General features: G+C 39.4%; 1 protein-coding gene across 6 annotated transcripts in view; it reads right to left on the reverse strand.

Moving 5' to 3' along the window:
* Positions 1-1824: 1824 nt before the first annotated feature.
* Positions 1825-23585, reverse strand: part of ATP7B (ATPase copper transporting beta) — a 36742-nt gene continuing 14981 nt past the window's right edge. For 4 of the 6 annotated variants that reach the window (XM_088050999.1, XM_088051001.1, XM_014252507.2 and 1 more), the window contains exons 3-21: positions 22428-22664; positions 21165-21328; positions 20610-20771; positions 19079-19155; positions 18554-18728; positions 17754-17987; positions 17481-17572; positions 17235-17362; positions 16006-16160; positions 15695-15829; positions 14633-14827; positions 12938-13120; positions 11199-11397; positions 9885-10031; positions 8653-8795; positions 6654-6857; positions 6427-6544; positions 5523-5625; positions 1825-3634 (exon numbers count right to left, since the gene is read on the reverse strand). In XM_088050999.1, coding sequence (XP_087907125.1) covers positions 3370-3634; positions 5523-5625; positions 6427-6544; positions 6654-6857; positions 8653-8795; positions 9885-10031; positions 11199-11397; positions 12938-13120; positions 14633-14827; positions 15695-15829; positions 16006-16160; positions 17235-17362; positions 17481-17572; positions 17754-17987; positions 18554-18728; positions 19079-19155; positions 20610-20771; positions 21165-21328; positions 22428-22664 — 3116 coding nt within the window. In that variant the 3' untranslated portion in view covers positions 1825-3369. Of the gene's footprint in view, positions 3635-5522; positions 5626-6426; positions 6545-6653; positions 6858-7997; positions 8060-8652; positions 8796-9884; positions 10032-11198; positions 11398-12937; positions 13121-14632; positions 14828-15694; positions 15830-16005; positions 16161-17234; positions 17363-17480; positions 17573-17753; positions 17988-18553; positions 18729-19078; positions 19156-20609; positions 20772-21164; positions 21329-22427; positions 22665-23585 lie in introns of those variants that run through there. The other 2 variants (XR_001331466.2, XR_015771787.1) reach the window with 2 other exon arrangements.

Below are 23585 nucleotides of genomic sequence, written 5' to 3' on the forward strand. Positions count from 1 at the left end.
TCAGAGGGCTGGAGAACCTCTCCCATGAAGACAGGCTGGGAGAGCTGGGGTTGTTCAGCCTGGAGACAAGAAGGCTCCAAGGAGACATTAGAGCACCTTCCAGTGCCTAAAGGGAGCTATGAGAGAGCCGGAGAGGGACTTTTGACAAGGGCATGTAGTGATTAGGCAAGGGGGAATGGATTTAAACTGAAAGAGGGTAGGTTTACATTAAATATTAGGGAGAAATTCTTTACTGTGAGGGTGGTGAGGCACAGGTACAGGTTGCCCAAAGAAGTTGTGGGTGCCCCTTCCCTGGCAGTGCTCAAAGACCAGGTTGGTGGAGCTCTGAGCAACCCAGTCTAGTGGGTGTCCCTGCCCATGGCAGGGGAGTTGGACTAGGTGAATTCTAAGGATCCTTTCAACCCAAGCCATTCTGTGATTCTAAGATTTATGCAAGTTTCACAGCCATTTGAAGCCTAAGACATTATGCAAATATAATGAGCAAACCTTTTCCAGTTAATTTCAAATATGAAATAAGTCAAGCTTACTTCTGGTTCTTCGGCACTGCTTGCGAGCAGGATAGTGTGGTCAGTTCTCTACTCCAGTAATTTTTTTGTTCATATTACTTTCACAGAAATAGGAGAAACCCCATCTGGGGTGAAGGTCAGGAGATGGTGTAGGGCAGCTGCCTGCCCCAAGTCAGGATTCACCTCTGGCTAACATTTTATCACCAAATATGTGCCTGATTGCCATGTACATCTAAAGAGCCCCCACCTGCAACCTCTTCCAGTGCTCCACAGTATTTCCTGTTACACAGGACTAGTGACTAATCTAAATATTCTTTGGCTCAATAAGCCTATTATTTTCTTGTTCTAGTCACTGTGAACATAAAAGACATTGAAAAGATGAAAGGAATAAATTGTTCTCTTTGTGTTTTGAGACTTGTATTTCCTTATGGTATTCTGTAGGCAAACCTACTCAAATTCCTTCAATCTTCTTATATTTCTCATTCTCATACACCTACCTTCTCACGTTTTCTAGATTTCTGTTAAATCTCATTGCTCTTCTCTGAACTGTTTTTTCCTAACAAGCATGACATATACAACCTGCTACTTCATAGACCTGCTACTTCAGCTGGTGCCTCTCCAGAGCAGAACAGAATGAGGTATTTTGTCATATGGGTGATACAGTCTTTATACCTCTCTATGTTTCTCTTCATTTTGCAGCATCACTGAGTTGTTAAACCAGGTCACAAAACGAATGCCAGACAACTACCTGACCTTTTTCAGCTGCACTGACCTTTAATTCCTCTGTGCTCTGTTTGCAAAGTTTCCTGGTTCTGTCCAATTTCCCAGGATGATTTTGAATCCTATTTCCACCCTTTAAAATGCTTGCAACCTCACCTATCTCAACATGAAGCAACACTGTCTTTTTTTCCCTCCTATACATCCTGCCTGAAACAGATCACAAAACAGACACCAAACCTTGTGCTATGCACCCTGCAATCCAACAATCTCTGTTTATGCTCTTTTTATTCTGAACCCCTCAATAAAAAAAGAAAAAGACACACAATTATTTGTTTGATTTTTTTTTTTTAAAAACAACATATTTTTACTGTAAGGACTGGTAAGAAAACACAGAATAGCAAAACTTCAGACCCTCTTTCCCACAGGGACATGCACCTATGGCATGCACCTTTGAAAAGTGTGTGGAAAGTGTGTGTGTGAACTGTGTGAAAAACTGTGAAAGTAATCTCTACTTATATAGAGTTTTAAAACTGATTTGTAATTCTATTTAAGACAGTGCTGAGAAAATAAGAGGACCCATCCAATTCTTTAAGAACAATTCTTTTCCTCTCCAACTTGTTTTTCATTTTTACATTAGGAGAAGCAGGATTTGAACCCATCTTAGAAACAGCTCTGTATTTCAGTCAATGAAAATAAGTAGTTATTTCATGTTGTTTAGCAATGTATTTCCTCTTCTTTCAGTTTCTAAACTAGACTATAAAACTCTGCTTACCTCAGAGTCCGCAGCTGGACAACACAGCACTCTGGGACTGGATCCAGTGCACCAAAGCAGTTGATTACTGCCATCCTGACTCTAAAAAGTGTTAAGGGGTGAATCTGACATCCACAGGGATGAAGTTAATGCAAGATTTGGTAAAGATGTTACAGAAAAAAAATGGTTATCCAGCACTTTGATTTCTCATTGAAATAAAGAGGGGAGATAAAAACAATACAAAACATAAATACAAATTTAAATTACAAATTTTCTTAGTTCAGGTCCTGTCATTTATTCATATTATGGCAAATAGAAGCCCACTTTAAGGCCATTTTTCCACCTTTTTAATTTAAACTTAGCTGCATTTTAAGCAACCAGCCAGCTGGGGTTAAGTTGTGCAATAAGCTCACTCTGTTCAGCTACGCTGGAGTCACACCAGTGCTAGTTCTGCTCAGTCATTCCAAGGTAAATACCACCTTTGCTCACACTGGCACAAATCCTTCACTCTGTCAGAGGAAAAAGACAGACAACTGGCCAACTCTAAGGAGCTTCCCCAGGGTCCAGCAAGGTATCTTGGATAACTGGGACCAGGAACCAGTTCTGCCTTTATGGACTTCAATAGGAATGGACCGGTTCCTGGTGACTTAAAGGAGTTTGTCCCAAACAGAAGTATCTGTAAACATAATGATAACTCATAGATCTCCTGTGCAAGAAAAAGGGGAAAAGGGCTTATATGGAGAAAAAGGGAAAATCAAAGAGAGTAAAGAAACGTGCATCAAAAGAATGCAATACTTCAAAGCAAGTGAAAATCTTTGAAAAAGACCTTTCAGAGAGTTATAGCAGGTGAAACAACAAAGCATTTTTGGCCCCAGGAGATGCCATGGATCCTAAATACAAAGTGATCTCACAGTGACATGACTAGTTAGGATTCTGTGTAAAAATTCAACTTCTGACCACAGAATTCCTTTTGCCATTGCTAACTTCATTTAGATACAAATCAATATTTGGCAGCTCTGAAAATACTTTTACTTCATGTGGTCTTGAAGTAATAAAGTTTTAAAGAGTGAAAAGTATGAAATTTGGTTCCTAGCAAAGAGTCAAAGAGAAACTCTTTTAGACTGAAAATTACAATTTTACATTATTTCACTAAATTCCGTGTGCAAACAAGCCAGTTCATTATAGTGCCACAGATTATTTCCATGACCAGAAATAACTGGTGACCTGAAAAAAATCCACAATCCATACAACCCAACACTGAGCTGAGTTGCAATCTTCTCGTGAGCTGAAGGAACACTTCACTTACAACACTGAAGCTGTTGATGAAATAAGTCAGACCCTCCCCTGACTGGGGAGGAGGAACATTTCCCTCTGTACCAAGAGTCCAGTGCTTCAGATGTACTGCTCTTCATCTGCTCCGTTTATGAGCAACGACCACTTGCCACCTTCCTCCTCAATGAAACCATTGCGTCTCGGCAGCCTGTTGGAAGCCAAGGAAGAGAGGGACACTTGGCTAGTCTGATCCCAAGAAGATGGTTTGGAAGAATCCCTCCTCCTGTCGTCCATTCCAATGTGAACACTGATTTGTGAAGGAGTGAGTGGCTTCATGCGGCCTTGAGCTTGTGCCTCGTAACTTTCTGTGTCTGGCTTTTTGTAACTAAGAAGAGAAAGAGAAAATATATTAACAACAAGAGGTCAACATGTAGAAGCATCTGGCACTAGAACAAATCAGAAACTTCTGCTACCTAAATGTATTGAAAGTGTTTATATGGAAAAAATAACTTTATAGATGAATTACACATGTTTAAATTAAGTTTCCTATCTAATAGCTCACAAACAATTAATTAGTGTGGTTTCAAGAGTATAAGGGTCTCAAAAAACAGTTACAAAACAATGATTTTTATTACTACTTGAATTTTGAGCCTGACAATTCTCTCAAAACAAAACAAGAACAGAAGGATAAGGGAAGATGATGGAGAAATGCAGAACACTCCTCAAGATGTTTCTGATCTGAGTTTTCAGTCATTCAAGACAACATACCACTGATTGAGGACTCTTCTGGTGCATTTAGGGACTTGGTTTAGTGGTGGACTTGGTGGTGCCAGGTTAATGGCTTGTTTCAATGATCTGAAAGATCTTTTCCAATCCAGATGGTTCCATGATTCTATGCACTTCAGGCACAGTGTCAAATAGCTAAGAGTACTTGTCATACAGCATTAAGACATTTCAATAGTAAAAGAGGGACTTTCAAAGTGAGGTTCTTTAATAAAAATTATGAGTTTGGTGGATTATTAGAAGGTTCATAGAAGACAATTGCTAGTTGAATGGACTCAATGACACAAAAAATTGCTTTCTGATTCAATGTATACTAAGTCAAATCCCAGCAATGGCAAGTGTGCGTGCTCCTCTTCACATATATATGCACTGTTGTGTTCTTTGGAACCTGAAGTTCTATTCACCTGATCTGAAGCTTCAAGAAAGATTATTATCCTAAAGTGTACACATTTAATACAGCTTCCATAAGTCTGAAGCCAAATATTTTTTAGGGGGTTCTCAGTATCTATCCAAAATGGCATGTGACACTTAATGCAATCAGCACAAGGTCAAAAGAAATGGAGGATTAAGGAATCCCTTTATAGAAATTTCTCATCTTTTGGATAACTATACACTGAAACCTTTTAGGATGAAAATCCTGTAGTGGTAGGGCTGATTTTGCAAACAGACATGTGTATGTATGTCTTTCGTATTTATTTATAAAGATTTATATGTATATCTCATTGAGCATTTGCAGGATTAGAAACATGATGTAGTAACAGATTTCCTATATTAGTTTATACTGTACTGTACTGTACTGGAACACACAGAAGACCCCAGCTACAGTAAAAATATGCGAAGGTTTGGACCAATTTCAGACCATAAAAAGTCTTATTCTTGAAAGGTGTTTGCTTTCTATGCTGTTAAGAATAGGTCCATTGTAACTGCCAAAAAGGGCACCCAAAAATGTAACATTAAAATGAATAGAACTCGAAAAATCTTGTTGTAGATCAGAAATTGGTTTGCTTCCAAAAGAATAAAGAAAGATGCTTTATCTGCAGCCAGGTGCAAAAGACTAAATACACTGCTTCCCTGTTTCTCTCTGGCTAATTTAGATAGACAAAAATAAAAACTAAACAAGTACAAATATTTTTTTCAAAAATCTACTGTTACATTATGGAGAATTATCTTTCAAACTAACTGCTCATTTGATGAACAGCAAAACCTCCTGATCATTACTTGGTATTAAACTAGATCTCCACCACATGGGCCCAGGTGACATCCAGTCACACTTTTAGCTGCTAGTTAAAGCATAATGCATACTGTCTTAGTCCAGGTAAATTCATAATAGTGACACATGTCTCTTTTGAAGCCAAGGATTAGACAGAACAACCCCAAGCTAATGGACTTTCAGGTACTTTTAGGTGTAGAAAGCCCAAAATAGTGGATCACTTGAGTCCCAGCCTCAGTACTGCCACAGCTCCCCAGTGGATAAACACAGGACAACTTGCCATTTCAGCTGCAGGGAAGACAGCAGGACAGACACAGAAGAAGCTGCCATTGCAGCTGATCCCATCCAAGGCTGAAGCACGAGGCCAACAGGCATGAACACACCTAGCAAAAAAAACACATATGGACATGAGCCAGAGCTGCACATCCCAGCGCTCCAGGGCATTTCCACCCCTGCATAACATAAAACAGATCAGCAGTTCTACAACACAACCTGCTGAGACCTCCATAAACACAACTAGATCAATATATGTATTTACTCACTTATTTCTAAACATGTCCCTTCCATTGCAAGGGATGACCTTTGCACCAATACAGATACAAGACTGCAGCCACAGGGTAAGGGACTATTTGTCCCTTCCAGATATTCTGCACATATGGAACACAGCAAAGGCAACAGAAAGACAAGGCAATAGTATGGGAAAAGGAGGGAGAAGTTACTCATAAACAAAACAAGGAACACTTGAAGTAAGTTTTAAGTAGGAATTTAGATCATGAGAAAATGTCTGACAAAGGCATAAAGAATACAAGCAGTAAGAGAGAAAATGTGTGATTCAGGGCAGATAAAAGAGGAAGTACTCAAAAGTAGGATGGTACATCTAATCAGAGCTGGGTTTGGATATACAGAAACTAATCCCCAAGTACTGCTATACAAAATAAGAGCATAGTTTTGATTTCATATAGAAGTATATATTCCTAAGCAAAGCAAAGAGAAGAGAAAAAAGCAAAGACAAAAAAAAAATATGCAGTAAAAAAAGGTATCTATTTTGCCCTCCTTCTACCATGTTTTAAATAATCTAGGAATCTGTCTTTGGTTCCTTCAGCAGGGAATCAGTCCTACAGGAGGCACCACAGAGATCAACTGTGCTGCTGTTTTTGACAAGCTGAGCTCTGGTAGTCACATACCTGCTGCTATGGGTATTCCAAGCATATTATAAATTAAGGCAAGAATCAGATTTATTCGTATTCTTCGAACTGTTCTCTTGGATAAGTGAATACTGGCAACTACATCCAGCAAATCATTCTGCAAGAGAGAAGAGCACGGAAAGTTTTCCACATGCAATCTTCAGAAAACTAAACCAAAATCAAGAGTGTCAGTGATAAAAGAGGACAGCCAAAACTGTAGTGCTCACTCGGATAAGGACAACATCTGCAGCTTCAATAGCAACATCGGTGCCTGTTCCAATTGCTATTCCAACATCGGCCTTGGCTAGTGCAGGGGAATCGTTGACTCCATCACCAACCATTGCAACCTTCTTCTTTCCATTTTGGAGTTCCTGGACCTTTGCAACCTTGTGAGAAGGAAGAACCTCCGCAAAAACTTTTTTGATCCCAACCTACATATACAAAGAAAGACACCCCATTGGTGACATGCTCCATGCTGGAAGGAAGAGCCATTTGCTGTTCTAGGTGAAGGGCAAACAGGAATATCAACCAAAGTGATTTCAAACAGAAAACTGAAGAGCAACAAGCCTTTGGCATAAGAACAGGATTGATAACAGCACCCTCCTACTAGAGATGCTGGCAAACCATACTCTGCCCTTAGCATGATGCCCTGCATGGCTTCTGGAGCTCCAGTGCCATAGCAATAAAGATTTGTCCTTTAAATACCTTCAAGGGTGGTGACTCCACCACTTCCCTACTTCTGCTGGCCACACCATTGCTGACACAGGCCAGGATACCATTGGCCTTCTTGGCCACCTGGGCACAGCTGGCTCATGTTCAGCTGCTGTCAAGCAGCACCCCTGGTCCTTTTCTGCTGAGCAGCTTTCCAGCCACTCTGCCCCCAGCCTGTAGCCCTGCCTGGGGTTGTCGTGGCCAAAGTGCAGGACCTGGCACTTCACTTTTTTGAACCTCACACAACTGGCCTCAGCCCATCAATCCAGCCTGTCCAGATCCCTCTGCAGAGCTTTCAAGCAGATAATGCAACACACAGACCATGTGTGATCAAGCAGTTACAGCAGGGGAACCACACAGACAACAAGTCTCAGGGAGATTATAAAAATAAAGCAGATGGCTAAATGCTTCTACCCATCCTCATCATAACTTATGTGGAGTTACTAACAATGGCTCTAGTGTTGTAGTTGAAGAACAGATGAGTGTATTAAATAGTGCTGGGATAACGCCCTTTGTTTGGCTGCCTCACCAGGCAGAAGCTTTTCACCACATAAGACAGAGCTCTCTTTTAACCTGTTAAGTAACATTTTATAACATTTTTAAAACTGCTTACCATTTCTTTCCATTGGAAAGTACGTTCCAAAAATTAAATGAAAATGTAGGTTGACACAAACTAAGCTTGTTTAAAACATTCATCTGTGTTCCTGGAACCATAAATTCAAGCTTGTTGCTGAAAGACTTTTTTCCCTCGACAAAGAAAGTTGAGTGGGAAAGCACTTTACCATAACAGAAAACAAAAGTGAAAGTATGAAACCCAATAGGAGGAGGATTAAAGCATCACACGGAGAAACAAAACAGACCTCACAGCACAGAAGAACGTGCATACCACAGTGCTGGCTGAGTCAGCTGTGTGGTGGGATACCTGAGGAAAGCAAAGTGGCACATGGTAAGATTAGAAGTAGACCAATGCAAAGGGAAAGAGGGAAGTGAAGACTGAGAGGATGGAAACATAGTAATGTAGAGTGAGAATCTGACTTTTCAGTTTGAGATGGGGGAAATCTCATATAAACTCAACCTTCTTTAGACTGCTATGCTTCTTAACAATAATTCAAATTTTGATGTTACCCTTTAAGATAAGGACAAATCCACACTGTGGATCCCCTAACTGTGACCAGGACTAGACCTTCAAGGAACTTTCCTTCATCACTAACCCAACAGGTCTGCCTTTCAGTGAAGGGAAACAGGAGGCATTCAGCAACCAATTACTGCAAGAAGCTCCATTACTCTGGAGAAGTATTAACTGCATGTCTTCAGCGGGATTTTAATGCAGCCACTGGCCTCTACTATGTCATATTGACCTGATTTTCAATGCAGTTCAAGAAAAATTTGGCTTCCTTTAATGTATCCAGGGAAACTGCAGTTCCAGGGAAACTGAAGCTCCTGTTTCAAATTCACTGGGGCAAACAGGAGTCTTAGAACCTCATCATGCAGCTTTTTGAAACACAGAGCGGATACCTGAGTAGCAATGGCTTTTGCAGTTTTCCTGTTGTCCCCTGTTATGAGCACCACGTCTATCCCCATGCTCTGCAGCGTGTGCACAGCAAGGGCTGCCTCCTGCTTGACAGTGTCTGCTATTGCGATCATTCCGCACAACACACCTGCATGAGTAAAAACCCCCTGTCAGAGAGAGCTGTGGGACCAGGCAAAGTGGCAGCAAGAGAACTGAGCTCCCCCTCCATCACACAGTGGCAGCTTGTGAAATAACACATTCCTAGCAACACTGACACTCATGTCTGCAGCTTTCTCACTTATGGTCTCTTCTTTTTATCATTTGGCTGTTTCAGATAAAACAATAAACACCTTTGATATTTAGGGATCAGGAAGATGAGGAGGAGAGTAGTTTTTAAACAAGCCTGACTTCTATGTTTTATGGTATGGACAAATATGATAGTGGGTCAGAGAAAGTGTTGGTATTTGTGCCCAGGTCAGATGTTGAAGTCACTCCTCCCAGAGGAAGCATATAGGGTTGGGTTTTATGTCCCCTAGTCTTTCAGGGTTGGATATCTAGTACAATTACTTTCATTGAGAAGTCTTGCATCTGCCTTCCAGTACATTGGCTCAAATGTGCATCAACACTTCCTTACCAAGCAAATTCTTTCCAAAATTGCTCTCTAGGAGCACCAAGAATATTTGCTCAGTAAATTAATCACTGGCATCATTTCAAGTTCACAGGTGCTCTGGCAATCTATCACCATTGAAATAATTTCTCATATCTAGGGATCTGGGATCTCTTTCTGCATGGCATGGAACAGAACCCTCCTGGCAAAATTCATTTAAGTCTAATCCATTATACTTGACTGATCTAATGAATCACCATGTTTATTCACTGCATTTTTTGAAACCAGTGATGTGATAGGTTGGTCCATGATCCTTAACTGATGTAAATTAAGGATTGAACATGGCACTGTATTGGCACTGTTTGTTTGAACAATGATCCTAGACAACAGGGGGTTCAGAAATTAATTCTTGAATTAAAAACTACACAACAAAACCTTATAAACACTGTTCTGTGGTGAAAGCTTCTTTTAAGAACACCTTGATACTTCACAGTTCAGAAGCAGTTCTGAACTAAAAGATTAGTAGTTTCTTGACACTAAGCCAGTGATCAATTGCTTCAGATTGTTTTCATTCGTTCTGCAGTAGGATTGACTCATATTTGTTAAGTCACTCTAAGGAAGAGCAGTTACCATCTATAGCCACTAGTATGGCAGTCTGTCCTTTCATTTCATGGTTTGTCATTGCATCATTTACATCACTTGTAATATTCAAGCCATTGCGTCGCATCCACTCACGATTTCCGATCAACACCGAGTATTTCTGAGAAGCTGACGGACCTTTGTGCACAGACAAAAAGAAAAATGAGCATCTCAAAAGCTGTGTACACAAGCAGAGATGTTTGAGGAAGACAAGTTAGCTGGAGGCACTGCCTGAAGACAGCCTCATAAAAGTTTTCTCTTTCAGGACTCAATTTGTGCCTGTTTACACAGAGAACTGCATCATGAACTTATTGGAAGTACTTGTTCATGTTTGTCTTTGTCAGCTGGCATTGTTTCTCTGAGTAAGTGCGGTATACGCATTTAGTAAATGACATCCTGCTTTGTTCTCACAACTAATGACTTTCAAATATAAAGGCTATTTCTGACAAGAAAAAAGTAGTGTAGTTCTAACAAACAATGCACCTCATTACGAATTCAATCCAACTTCACAAGAATCATATAAGCAGGTGAGAAAATATTACATTAGCACCATTCAAAAATGGCACAGTTCTGATGATTGAAGTTCTCCTTCTATTTAATTCTTCTAATAGCTTTCTCAGAAAGGTCAAGAGCACCACAGCCTTCTGAAGAGAACTGATGAGCTCCTTAAGGAAGGCTTTAAATACCTTTTCTTTCTCTCCTACACTACCAAATAGCAAAGTGGCTTCCAGAGAGTCTGAAACAAATCTGAATGTATTGCCTAATCAAAAAAAACAGGCACTAAAATCAGTTTGTAGATACAGGACACTTTGTTTTGCATCTGTTGAATAGTTTTGGGTTTGGGGTTTGTTTTTTTCTAATTAAGTGCCTTGAGAGATATATGAACAGGAAACAAAAGGTCCAAGTTAATATGGAACTAAAGGGTAGCATATGAAAAGTCGCAGTAAGATAATATGCGTTAAAGGTAACTGCTCTAAATAGGAAGATAAAGGCAAACTTTGCTGTCTGCTGGACCATCCTTCTGTCCAAAGGGAGCACCACTGGGTATGCCTTATTGTCTGTGTATTGTATGGAATTTTTAAGTACCCATCACTGTACCTAATTTAAGTTTCTGAGTTGCAGAGAGAGATCAAGAGTTGAGAAGAGAGCTTCAGTTTTTGTTAAGGCACATCTTTGTCCCTCCTGTTCTCTGCCTTCTTGTGCCCCATATCCACCTTTCTCTTGTACAGAGCCTGGTAGGTGGTTGGTGCTGTTGATTCATTCTCCCTCATGTTGCAGCTGGCACAGGAGCAGATAATCACTTACCTGGTGATTCCAAGAGTGTGATCACTGCATTATCTCCCCGAGGAGCACTGCTTTCCCCACTCCTGTTAGCATCCAGCTTGTTGGGACCTTCCTCAGCTGTGCCAAGGATGGCCTCAACTCCTCCGACCTTGCAGCTGATACCACAGCCTGGGACTGCCTGGAAGTCAATGCAGTATCCCAGGCTCTCAGTGCCAAGCTCCTGAAGATGTAACCAGAGGCCACCATCAATCTGTGCTGCCCGTGTGGGGTACAAATATTAGATAACTCTTACCAAAAAGAGCTCATTGCTCCTCTTGACTGACTAACCAACTGAAAACTAGCCTGGACTATCAGTAGCACTGAACTAAAAATAAGGATGCTCTGGGTGTGCTGTGGCTTAGACTTCTAGAAAGGGGCAGCCATAGAGATTACAGCCAGGTCTCATCCCTAGCACCAGCAAACCATAAGGAACAGCTTTTTCTAGTAATCTGAGGATAAAAAAATGAGATTGGTGGTTCATGACTTCAGCCAAAACTAGGAACAAAAGAGAAATATTTCAACATTAAGCCATTCAGCTTCTAAAAGATGCAATTTCTAATTAACCTCACAGACAATTGTCTGTGGCGTATCAGACCTTTTGTATATATGTAAGAGTACAGTGAAAAACTGTATCTAATTCCTGGAGGGATCTGTCTGGATGTTAGGGAAACTGGGTTTTTCTGTTGAGTTAGGGAGAGAAGTCAGTAAGTACCTTCAAGATGAGATAAAGGGATTATCAGGACCCTACAAGTTACAAAAAGAATGGAGAAAATATTAATTGGTAAACAAGTTATTCTGGGTTGTCTCTGGAAGTTGGAACTATATATAGCTTTCAGTGATCTTAAAACACAGGCATGACAAGGCAGGTGGTAAGAACATCAGCCAACAGGATAGCATGACAATTCATATAAGCCATGATCCAGTAATAGCTGCTGCATGGGATGACTACAGAACTGTCAGGACAAATTTTAAATAAAAAATGTAAAATACAAGAAAGGCAATTGGTTCATTGCTTATATTCTCTTTTTCCTTCTATATTTATGTTTTTACTTCTAAATTTTATCACTGAAAGATATAGCAAATTTGATACATATTTTTAAATTATTTTTCCTAAATCAATTAATGATTTTTCTTAGCAGACATATTTTTTTTATTTACATAGGCTTCCTATTTTTGCTATGACTTGTGTTTTACTTCTTCCTGAAGCTTGAGGAACACATGACTTATACAAATGACCTCTGAGGATATGTAAAACTTGCAAAGACTTAAGTCATCTATTAATTCATTTGTGAAACTCACAAATAATACAGTTTAATATTCAAGCTTTAGAGCCTTTTGCCTAGTTTATTCAAATGAGCAAGTGACTAATAGAAGTGACTATAGTCAGGTAATATGAAATGTCATCATATACATTTGCTTCATGATGTTATTTTAAGTATTTCTCCTGCATATATTCCTTATTTTCTCATTAGTTCAAGATAAATTTAGCAAGATAAATTTATATCTTTCTTCAGAACTCCATATTGTTACCAGAAAAGCACAGCTTAAGATACGCGGTCTGGTAATGTCCAGACCAAGATGCACAACCATGCAATCTCCTAACTTTCCAGCCTGTTACTGTTTAGGCAGGCCTTTTCCTGTGGGACCTGACCATTTTGTTCAACACTGCAGCATTTTCACAGATGCCTTCAGACCCTGGATGAAAGAGGAAGGCTAAGTACCTCTTTGCAGTACTTAGTGACGGCCATTCCTAAAGGATGCTCGCTGCTGGCTTCTGCTGTACCAACAACAGCCAGTACCTTCTTCAGGGGGAGCACAGCTGTGTCTCCCATCAAAAGCACCCTCGTGACTTTTGGAACTCCATAGGTGATGGTCCCTGTTTTATCAAACATCACAGTCTTGATCTGCAAGAAAAAAACACAGTTACTGCCTAAGCCCTGCAGGCCTGTATGCATATGGCACATAAATACAATCAAGGCTTTAATAAACAGCTGACTATATCCACACAAAGACAGAATAAATCCAGAGAAGCAGGGATTCCTGTAGGTACCTTGAACTATCTGTGCAGCAGGCCTCCTTATACTTTCTTATTCATTCCTTATAAAGCTACAAGATCATCCTGTGCCCATATCAGGATCTCAGACAGCAGTGTAATTGTAGGACTGAGATGCATACACAAAGGACAGTACATGCATTCACATGCAGGATTCATGTAATGGCACCTTAACCACTTTTACCACAAGGTATGTGATGCAAAGAAGGCTTTTTTGAAAGCAGTTCTGAACAGTTAACAATAACACTGAGGAAAGACGACTCAGGAATTGGTTCGATGATAGAGAAGATGTATAGAGTGCAAGAAGTTCAAGAAACAACAACCTAAGCAAAATCGATGTCATGCTATTCACCAAACTCAGCCATCACTTGTCAGCCAGGACAGCGGGTCTTGAGGAATCAGAAATGAACCAAGAACTACAGCACCACATATACTGGAACCCAAAGATAAAGTCAATTCTAACCCTGAAAATAAACCCAAACCCCCAAAACTTAGCAAAGTACTAAGTACTAAGTATGGCACTTCTTCTATATCCAGCTATTCCAACACACCAACCTTGCAGAATCCAACAGGTCACCTAATTTTCAAAGCCCTGACCATAGCCTTGCTTGGATCCAAAAGGCAGAAATTCCCAGCAATAATTAGCATTCTTTTTTATTTTTTTCCCAGAGCCTTGGAAAAACTTCTGGTCAAGTAAGAACAAGAATTATCAGTCTAATTAACTTGCTGTTACCATCCTTCTCCCTTAAAATGTTCTGCATGTGTCTAATACAGCCTAACACAGCATGGTTTTGATTCATTTTCTTTTCAGCAGCTCTGGACATGTCAAACCTCTTTCTCCTTCACCTCTTCCTCCTCTTTGCATAGTTTTGATGTCTTAGAAGATTTTTTTTCTGCCTCCCTTCTCTCTTTCTTGTCTCAAAACAACTCCACAAATACAACTCCAAATAATTTTCTTTTTTTCTTTCATTCTGCATTTTAAGCTACTGATCATGAACAATAAGCACTTCACAACAGGTCTCAGAGGAAAGGAAAAACCCAAGTGGATTATCGGGCTCTATTGCAGAAGAGGTAAACAAAGTAAAATCAGAAACCTCTGAGGCCATGAAGAGGATTAGCAACCTCACAATCATGAGATTGTAGAATATGTTGGCTCTCAACACTTTGCTGTGACTACTTTGAAGATCTGATTTCTCTTCTTAATCTTAACAAGCAGCAATCAATTAAAGAGAAAAAAATAATAATAAAAAAAAAAAGAACAACTTTCCACAGTCTTTCTTTGGACCTGCAGGATTTCCTGGGGAATTATATTTCATGTAGCAATAGCTGGGTAAGCTACAAAAGTACAGAATAAACTATTAACCTGATGTGCCATTTCCAGGGGTTTTCCACCTTTGATGAGAATACCATTCTGTGCAGCCACTCCAGTGCCCACCATTACAGCTGTGGGGGTAGCCAGGCCTAAAGAACAAGGGCATGCAATGCTCAGCACAGTGATTGAAGTTTGAAATGCAAACCTCAGTATTATTTCAGCTTTTGAAATGTTTTTGCTGTGATTCTGCAAGAAGAGGGAAGAGGGGGGAAAAAAAGTAAGAAAGATATGTAAGATTCCTGACAGCAGATAACATAGGTGTACAATCAATCAATCACAGTCATTTCAGAAAACACATTTATCTGGAAAACTTCAGTAAAGGAAATCAATCCATTATTCTTACTGTAATGCTAAAGAAAGGTCAATGTTATGAATTGTTTATGGCAGTATTTCCTGGATTTTTTGCTGCTCAAGTACGCTCTCTGCTCTGAGTCTCGCACGTGTCAACATAACTTGTTGTGATTTCCTTTAAACCTTAGTGAAGGAGAATGCTATTTCAAGATACACAGATCCCCCCAGTTCCTGAGCATAGCAAATACACATCCTAAAGGTAACAGAAGCTCAGCTTCTTTCTCAAGACAAAACCACTATCTGCCATCAGAAACAGGAATGCCCACAAAAATTTCAGACATAACAGGAATGGCTCAGCTCCTTGCAATGCAGCTATAGATCATGTTTAGTCCAGAAATGTTGTCAACAATTTCCATTTGTAAGAACCCCATGCAAAACTAAGAGGTAAATGAAAATATATATTTACACCTGCAGAGAGATTTTAAATAGTGTAATTATCTGCTCTGTGTAGAAAATACTGTTTTTTTACAGAAGTATTTACAGAATATTCTGAGTTGGAAGAGACTCACAAGGATCATCAAGTCCAACTCTTAAAGCAGAAGGCCCATGCAAGGATTGAACCCATAATCATGGTGTAATTATCTAACCAACTGAGCTCCTCTCAGAGTGATCATAACATCAACACCTATATAGAAAAAGTATGTTAATTACACTGGAAGATATCTTAACAAAAAATCCAGTTGTAATAATAAAACTACTTACCGGAAAATACTTTTTAATAATATCAAAATTCACAAAACCAATTGTGATCCATGCTATCAATGTCACAGTTGAAATGATGATGATAAATGGAACAAAGTATCCACTGAATTTATCTGCCAGTTGCTGGATGGGTGCCTATGAAAAATAAACCCAGTTATTTACATGGTTGTGGTCAAAACACATAAATATGCAGAATTCATGAAAATACAAAATAGCTCTGGAAAAACAGTTTGCTGAAGTGTGTAAGTATCAAAACATAGAATCCTTTTATTATTCAATCAGAATCTGTGAACAAGGTTTTCTTCTTTTACCTTTGACATTTGAGCTTCTTCCACCAATTTCACAATCTGTGCCAGAGTGGTATCACTACCAACATGAGTTGCATTAACAAGAAGTGAGCCATGTGCATTTATAGAACCAGCAATCACTGTGCTCCCAGGCTTTTTAATGACTGGCATAGGTTCCCCTGGAAAGAAAAGGTAAGATTAAATGAGCCAATACCCCTAACAGCATAATCCATCAGCACACAGCTCATTCTATGTTAGCAAAATCAGTATGCTAAGCAATAATGACCAGAAGTCACATGCTGTGTATCTCTCTCTGGTGAAGACATGGATAAGTAGTGTCATACTTTTATAAAACTTTTCATAGGATTAATTTCAAAGCAAATGCTCTTTCCTTGGTCGTAACTTTTCAGTATACCATCCCTCAAAAGGACAAGGAACAAATTGGTTGGAAAAGGTACTTGTCAGAATTTCTCCATTAACACCTTACATAGCAATGGGAGTTTAAGAAATCTGTCTTTAACTCCATGACCCTCAGTTTTCAAAGGCCAGAAAGTGGGTTTTTTGGTTTTTTTTTTTCCTGTGGAAAAGCTCCTGTTCTCCTGCTACCTCTGCAAGAATACTACAACATCTTTATCTTCTCTGTTTTTAGTGGTAGTGAAAACAACTGGTTCCCTGAAGCTAAAGGTGTCCCTGTTCCCAAGTAAAAACAGAACTAGAACAAGTAATTCAATGCCAATATAATTTTTTTATATCCTTTATTGATAAGAATCATTGAATCTTTACTACATGTACAAAATGAAATGAAAATTTCAGAAGATGTAAAGAAGTCCAGTGACCCTTAATAAACACATAAACATATCAAATTTTGAGGTTTTCTTTCCCCCTCCTTGCTCAGAGAGCCCTGTCATACAGAGTCCAGCATCTCATCAATATTTCCACATCATCCTTTAGAACTTATTTCTGAGAAGGTACCATCTCTACAAATACATTCCAGGGGAAACTCCCACCAGATTGCTGGAATAACAACAATTCCATCCCACCAGTAGCTTAGTAAGTGGCCAAACTGCGAGGAAAACCTTCAGTTTTTTGGGATGTGCACAGATGCAGGACTTGAATTCAAGCTCACAAAGCCACAGCATCAATTAAGGTGGGAGGCTATTCAGACTGCAGTGTTTGGATTGTGTCTGCTCTCTTTTCTTGTAATAAAGAGTTCCAGAAGATTTGACTTCTTTGTGTAAGATGAGGGAAGTTACCAGTAATGAGAGACTCATCTGCCATAGAACTGCCTTCAATGACCTTTCCATCCACTGGGAACTTTCCACCAGGAACAACTTTTATAATATCACCCCTTTGAACCAGTTCAACAGGTACTTGCTCCTCCCTGCAAAAGACACAAGCAGAACAGGCAGTTTACTTATGCCTTCAGCTTTCAGGTTAACTGGATAAAGCCTGGCCAGTGACCAGGCAGGCTGAAGGGATTTTGATTCATAAATACATACCTGACAATAGAGTGGCCAGGTCCTAGAGTCACCACAGTGGCTTCTGTGGCTTGAAGAGACATAAGCTTAGCAAGAGCTTCTGAGGTCTTACCCTAAGAAACAGAGATTAATGTTTAAGATACATTGAGATATATAAATCCTTATATGTACTTAACACAATGAACTCTAAACAACTTTTCATATTGTAGATTACACCAGAAACAGCTGACACAAAATTCCATGAATAGTTTACTCCTATCATAAATGCAGAGTATTTGTGTGAAGATGAGTTACCTTGGCTATGTGTTCCAGCCATCTGCCAAGCGCAATGAACACAAACAACATCGGAGGAGTGTCAAAGAACGTGACAGGGCTTTTCTCTGCCTTTTCAATGATTGCTACTATCAAGATCACACAGGAATACAGATAAGCAATCGTCGTGGCCAATACGATGAGCACATCCATATTGGCTGTCCTGTGCCTCAGTGACTTGTAAGCTTGTACGTAAAAATACCATCCACCAAGGAACTGTTGGTGCAAGCAGGGACAGACTTGTATGAAGATTAGTAACCACAGAGTACATAATACTGCCATAGCAGAATTAAAATCATGTAGTACATAAGGGAAGGCATTGCTGACCCAAGCGAATTTGATACTGATGTAACTTCAGGTCTGCTAGGAGACTGACCCCATTGACATCCTCTCATTTGCACTTCCTTGTTCTCAAAACCAGCAAATATCATCCTTTTCCTCAGCAATGCAAAGGAAACAAGGCATAGAAAATGAAAGGATTTACCTACAGCTACCCAATTAGTTTTCAGATGATCAGGGATCTCTTTATTTTATATTACCTTCTCCACTTGGAAACCATCTGATGCAACTTTGGTGGGAGTAAGACCTATGAGTAAATACAGAATGGACAACTTGCAGAAAAGTGCCACTTTGTTCTGCATAGGTGGTACAGACAAGAGGGCAGGCTTAATCCACTTAATCTTTCCATTAGCTTAGTCTTAGTCCATTAGTCTTTATCACATCAGATTACATAAATGGGAAATGAATAGAAGGCAAACCCCCAGGAAGTAGTATGGACATACCTGAACAAAAGTGCACAGGATAAAGAAGAGAAGATTCAAAATAGATAATCCAGGAATGAGATTCTGTTCCAGCACCTTTGATCCATGGTCTTCACCACTGGGTATTTGCATATAAACCATTATGACTACAACAGGGATACCAAACACTAGGCTGTACAAGAAAGATTTCCTCCACCTGAAAAAGAAAAACTGTAAATCCATGGGGTTTTTACACCCCAGCTGTGCTGGTAGTGCAGGGCTGGGGTTATTAGCACTGGACTAAGACACAGCTTTGGGATATTTGCAAAGATCCAGTATTTTGGAGCAGCTTCAGTGTCTGCAACATGTTTAACTGTATAGACTTCTGGCAGTTAAAAACTAAAACTAACAAAAGTAATAAAAGTACTTGAACCAAATGGCGAATGGTAAAATTAAATATGCTTTGCACAAGAGTAATCTAATTAACTGGGAAGTGTGCTGGAAGGAGCAGAGTTACAAGATATGATCTAGACATGTTCATTAATGAGACAGAAAAGAAATACTTACTGCTGTATTTCCTTTTTATGATCCAGGTTATGTGCATTTGGAGCTCTTTTAGCCACAGAAGCATGAAAGCCAATTTCCTTTTTATTGAAAGAGAAGGAAAGATAAGTTAGTTTTGATGAAGATAACCATATTACTTACAACACATTTAAATGACACTACTTTTAGAAGAAATGTCAAAAAAGGACACTGTTCCATGTTTAATAAATTCCAACCCCCAATTGAATAAACTAAATTATTTTTAGATTCTGCCAAAATGAGAGGATATTTCAGTCACTACTCAAAATTTGGACTGCAAAAGGCTTCTGGTACCTATACATGATCACAGTGTATAGATGCAGTAAGTGTCCAAGTTCTTAGGCATGGGGAGCTTCCACTGACAGGTGGAATTCTACTGCACTCCTTCTAAAGGAAAATATATACCCTTCCACCTCCACTGGAATAATCAGTAAACAGGGGACATAGCACAAAGGAAGTTAAAATGCACAAGCCACTGGGAGCTAAACAGCCTTGTGAGCAAGACCCTAACACTAGAGTTTAATAAACACACCTGAAGTTGAAAATTAGTGTCTAAAGTTAGTTTAAACCCATAGGACAACAAACTGCAGGGAAAAGCATTCTAGAAACAAATACAAGCAAAAATCCAGCTTTGAGTGATGCTTGGGTGAGTTACTGCAGTAGAACAGTGCCTCCTGCCCAAACCGCCCTAAAACTCAAAGCACACTTGCAAGAACAATACACTGAAACTTCCTACCTGCATCATGAAATGGTTCTGTGGCAAAGTATGCTTTAGAGAATTATTCTGCCAGTCTGAACAGTCTACTAGTTAACATGTTAATAACTGCTGGTGCATCAGTTCTGTGGTCTTTTCTGAGTAAATAACTCTATAGCACGGAAGGCAAACAGTCTCTGCTGTCCTCCTGACTACTGACTGCATGCACCTTAAACAGTATGATCTCTTCCCTTCTGGTGGGACAAAAAAAGAAAAAAGTTTTGTCCACAAAAACCCACTTTGAGCTGTGGTAACAGTAAATTTTATGATCTGTGTGATTACTGGTAAACCAGGATTTTTTCATTTAATATCAGGCTTTATCACAAGCTGTTTCCATTCAAAAAGATGTGGGAATAGATGCTGTATACAGAGATCTGTAATACTTGTGGCATGAGCTGTGGCAGAACTTCTTTTACAGCCTTTGTCACTGTCAAGAGAAAGAAGTACTTTTTTCTGAATTAGCAATACTTCATTTTAATGACTGTGATTCCACACACAGAATGGCAAGAAATGAATATATGACACTTTTGCTAGATGAAGATGAAAAAGGTTCATTTTGTAGTTTTTAGTGAGTTTTTAGAGTAACATCTGGGGAGCTTATTCATTCCTATGGAGCACAGCAGCCTCACCACAAGAGCATAAAAACATGGCAATAACTAGAGCATCTACAAAATCAGTGAAACCTCTCAAATATCAGCTGCTTTATTTCCTTCTAAATTTCACCATGTAATTGTCCATACATAAAAAATTTCCAAAGCCTACCTTGATTACTTTTATAATATCTCGAGGTCCAATAATTTCAGGATCGAACAGGATGTGAGCTTTGCTAGTCGCAAGTGAAACTGAGGCAGAGAATATGCCATTTGTTCTCATGAGTTTGGATTCAATATTGTGAACACAAGAAGCACAAGTCATCCCTGTAATCTAAAGAAAAGGCAATCTTGAGTAGTTAGAAATCCCCCACATTCACCCAATATTTGTAGCGTACTTGAGACAACATCATTAGCAATATGTATTTGTTGACACATTCTCAGTTTCTCAGTGTCTGTACTAAAGTGCCTCAATGGAAAACTTCTCTTTCATTTCTGCTCGCTAAGAAAAGTCTAATCTGTGCATAGACCTATCACTTTTTATTTCAGTGCTTTTGGATAGGTTCTTCTAAGACAAGTTGATTTTGTCTTTTCAGCAATTATGAAAAAAAGTGTCACCAGCCAGAATTGAGCTGCTGAAGCTCAGCAAAGCTATTTGCAAGAAAATGAGTCTTCCAGACCTGACTTTTCCAAAACAAACATATAATTTCAAATACATGTGACTTACAAGAAGCTCCACTTGTCCTTCTGTTTCTGCATTATTTTCCACGATGGTAGCTTCAAAACCCAAATTCTGGATCAGCTGTGCTATTTCAAGAGGCTGTATGAGTTCTGGCTTGTATTTTATCTCTGCTTTACCAGCCATCAGTGCTACCAACACTGAAACAATTCCTGCAGAGGCAATAAAAATATTAGATAATGTAGCTCCTTTGAGGAAAAGAAAAATAAAATATTACAAGTGACTGTCAGTAAGGACTCTAACAACTTAGAGATATTATAAGCCTCTGATATCTCTCTGCCTCCTTCTACTGTCGTTCCTTAGTCACAATAGCAAAGTTTTTACAGAGACACAGCTGCATTGAGTTTACTCTTTAGCAATGAGAGGAACTGCAAGATTTACACATAGAAGGAGATAATCTTTCCTATGATCTAATGAGGCAGAAAGGATGTTTGGAAGCAATCTTTACATCCACTGCTGCAAGGTCTACCCTAGACTCTTGTAGTTGGGAATGAGCCCTGCAGCACAATGCTAGACCTTTTTATTTTCTTGCTCCCCACCCTTCCTTATTTTTTTAATAAATAAAAAGCCCATAGAAATCTACATTTAGAATGGAAAATCAAAACATAGAGATCACAAGGAAAAAAAAAAATAAATATTTGAAGAGCTAATACTTTTTTTAGTTTCTAAATCAAGGCAGTGAGACCACCACAGGAAAACTGGGGAGAGAGTAACCAATAAGCAAAACCTCCCAAAGGCATGCTGATATAAATGGAATCAGACATTGCTAAGGCTCATCTGTTAATCTTCTGCAAGGCCAGAGGAAAGGCAGCTCCAGCCTGCAGACTTCTAGACCAGTAAACACCACTGTGCCTAAGCTTACCCTGGCAGTGGAGTCATTAATTTGTTTGCACTTGCTTGTGCAAATACACTCGAGCTTGCCCGAGTTCTCAACGGCTCTGGAGGAGATGGATTGCTTTGTAAACCAACAAGGCCCTGAAAACTAAATGACAACCATTTCTGTGTTCTTGTCTTCAGACTTACTTGAATTTTTTATCACCTTACAACCTGTTACAAGTATGTTCATCATGTTTGTCCATCGGCCCAATAGGATAGTTAAACAGTGGCATAGTTACGTTAGCACTAAGAGCATTAAGTGTATTTAACTTCCAGATGCTGTATGACAGCCTCTTCCATTAATCTCATAGAATATCTCTTCCATCCCATCATCCCTTATTATTAGACTCATTATAGGAATCTTAAATTTATTACCATCTTCTTTCTGTAACTTTCTTTCAATGGTAGACACGCACGATGCACAGGTCATGCCTGTGATTTGTAAAACACACTTTTCTTCTGTGGCTCCACTGAGCTGGTTTGACCCATCAGGGTGAGAACTGTCTGGAAGAGCATCTGAGGCATCGCCTTGGTGACGAGGCTCTGGTGCTTGAGGCTGCACAGCAGCTTTGCTGGCATCAGGCTGGCTCCTGTGTTCTCCAGTGGCAGTATCTTGAATAAATGCACAATACACTGAACTATTTACAGTGTGATTGGATGACACAAAAGTAAAAACAAGTCACATTTATCAACCACACAAACACTCATAGTTGTTTAGAAGGTGACATGATAGCCTTGGTCTCTATGTGGAAATAATATAGGTTGCAACCAAGCTTGTAAAAATACATATTCACCAGTACCACTTGACCATCTAACTCCACAGAACTAGCTTTCCACATTCAGATGGCAAATGATTCCCTCCAATTTCAGTGCCTATAGCTGTCAGCTATCTCCACTTGATAAAGATATATTGGTATCTAGACAGTGCTTATCCAGCACTGAGAATGTAGTCCAGTCATAACCATTCTGTCATTGTTGCCATCTATGCAGAACTCATATCACTTCATCTCAAACAAGGAAAACAACAAGTTTTTCAACAGGTTTCTCTTTACAGCACAGTATTCACACTGCAAGTACTGCAAAATGAGTATTGGAAGCACCCCAGAGACCTGAACACAGACTTCTTGCAAACATTTTTATTCTTTGCCAGGTATTGAACAGACACACAACAGCTCCAGCTGTGTTCACAAACTACCTCCCTTGGGCAGAGGTTTGTGTAAAGGAGCAGAAGCTGCTTCCAAACATGTTAAACACAGGGGATTCCCTCCTTTCCCAGATGGAGTAGAAGGTCTCCTACCTACAAATTATAAGCCAAACAAATTATAATTAAACATCACATACAGGCTCTTCCCCATTTGTAGTAGTATCACAGAATCAGAGGGATTGGACCCATGAGAGAAGTGAATGTGTTTTTCTGGGATCTAACTAATTAATTTCAGGTAAACTACATCAGTATTTCAAAGCAAATATGTTTAGTTGAAGCAGGTAAAAATTGCCACATTCAAAATTTGCAAAAGAGGAGACTGTGCATCA

The sequence above is a fragment of the Pseudopodoces humilis genome, chromosome 2 (assembly GCF_049639895.1).
Source record: "Pseudopodoces humilis isolate 2021_Gansu_Grassland_sample_001 chromosome 2, ASM4963989v1, whole genome shotgun sequence".
Lineage (NCBI taxonomy): Eukaryota > Metazoa > Chordata > Aves > Passeriformes > Paridae > Pseudopodoces > Pseudopodoces humilis.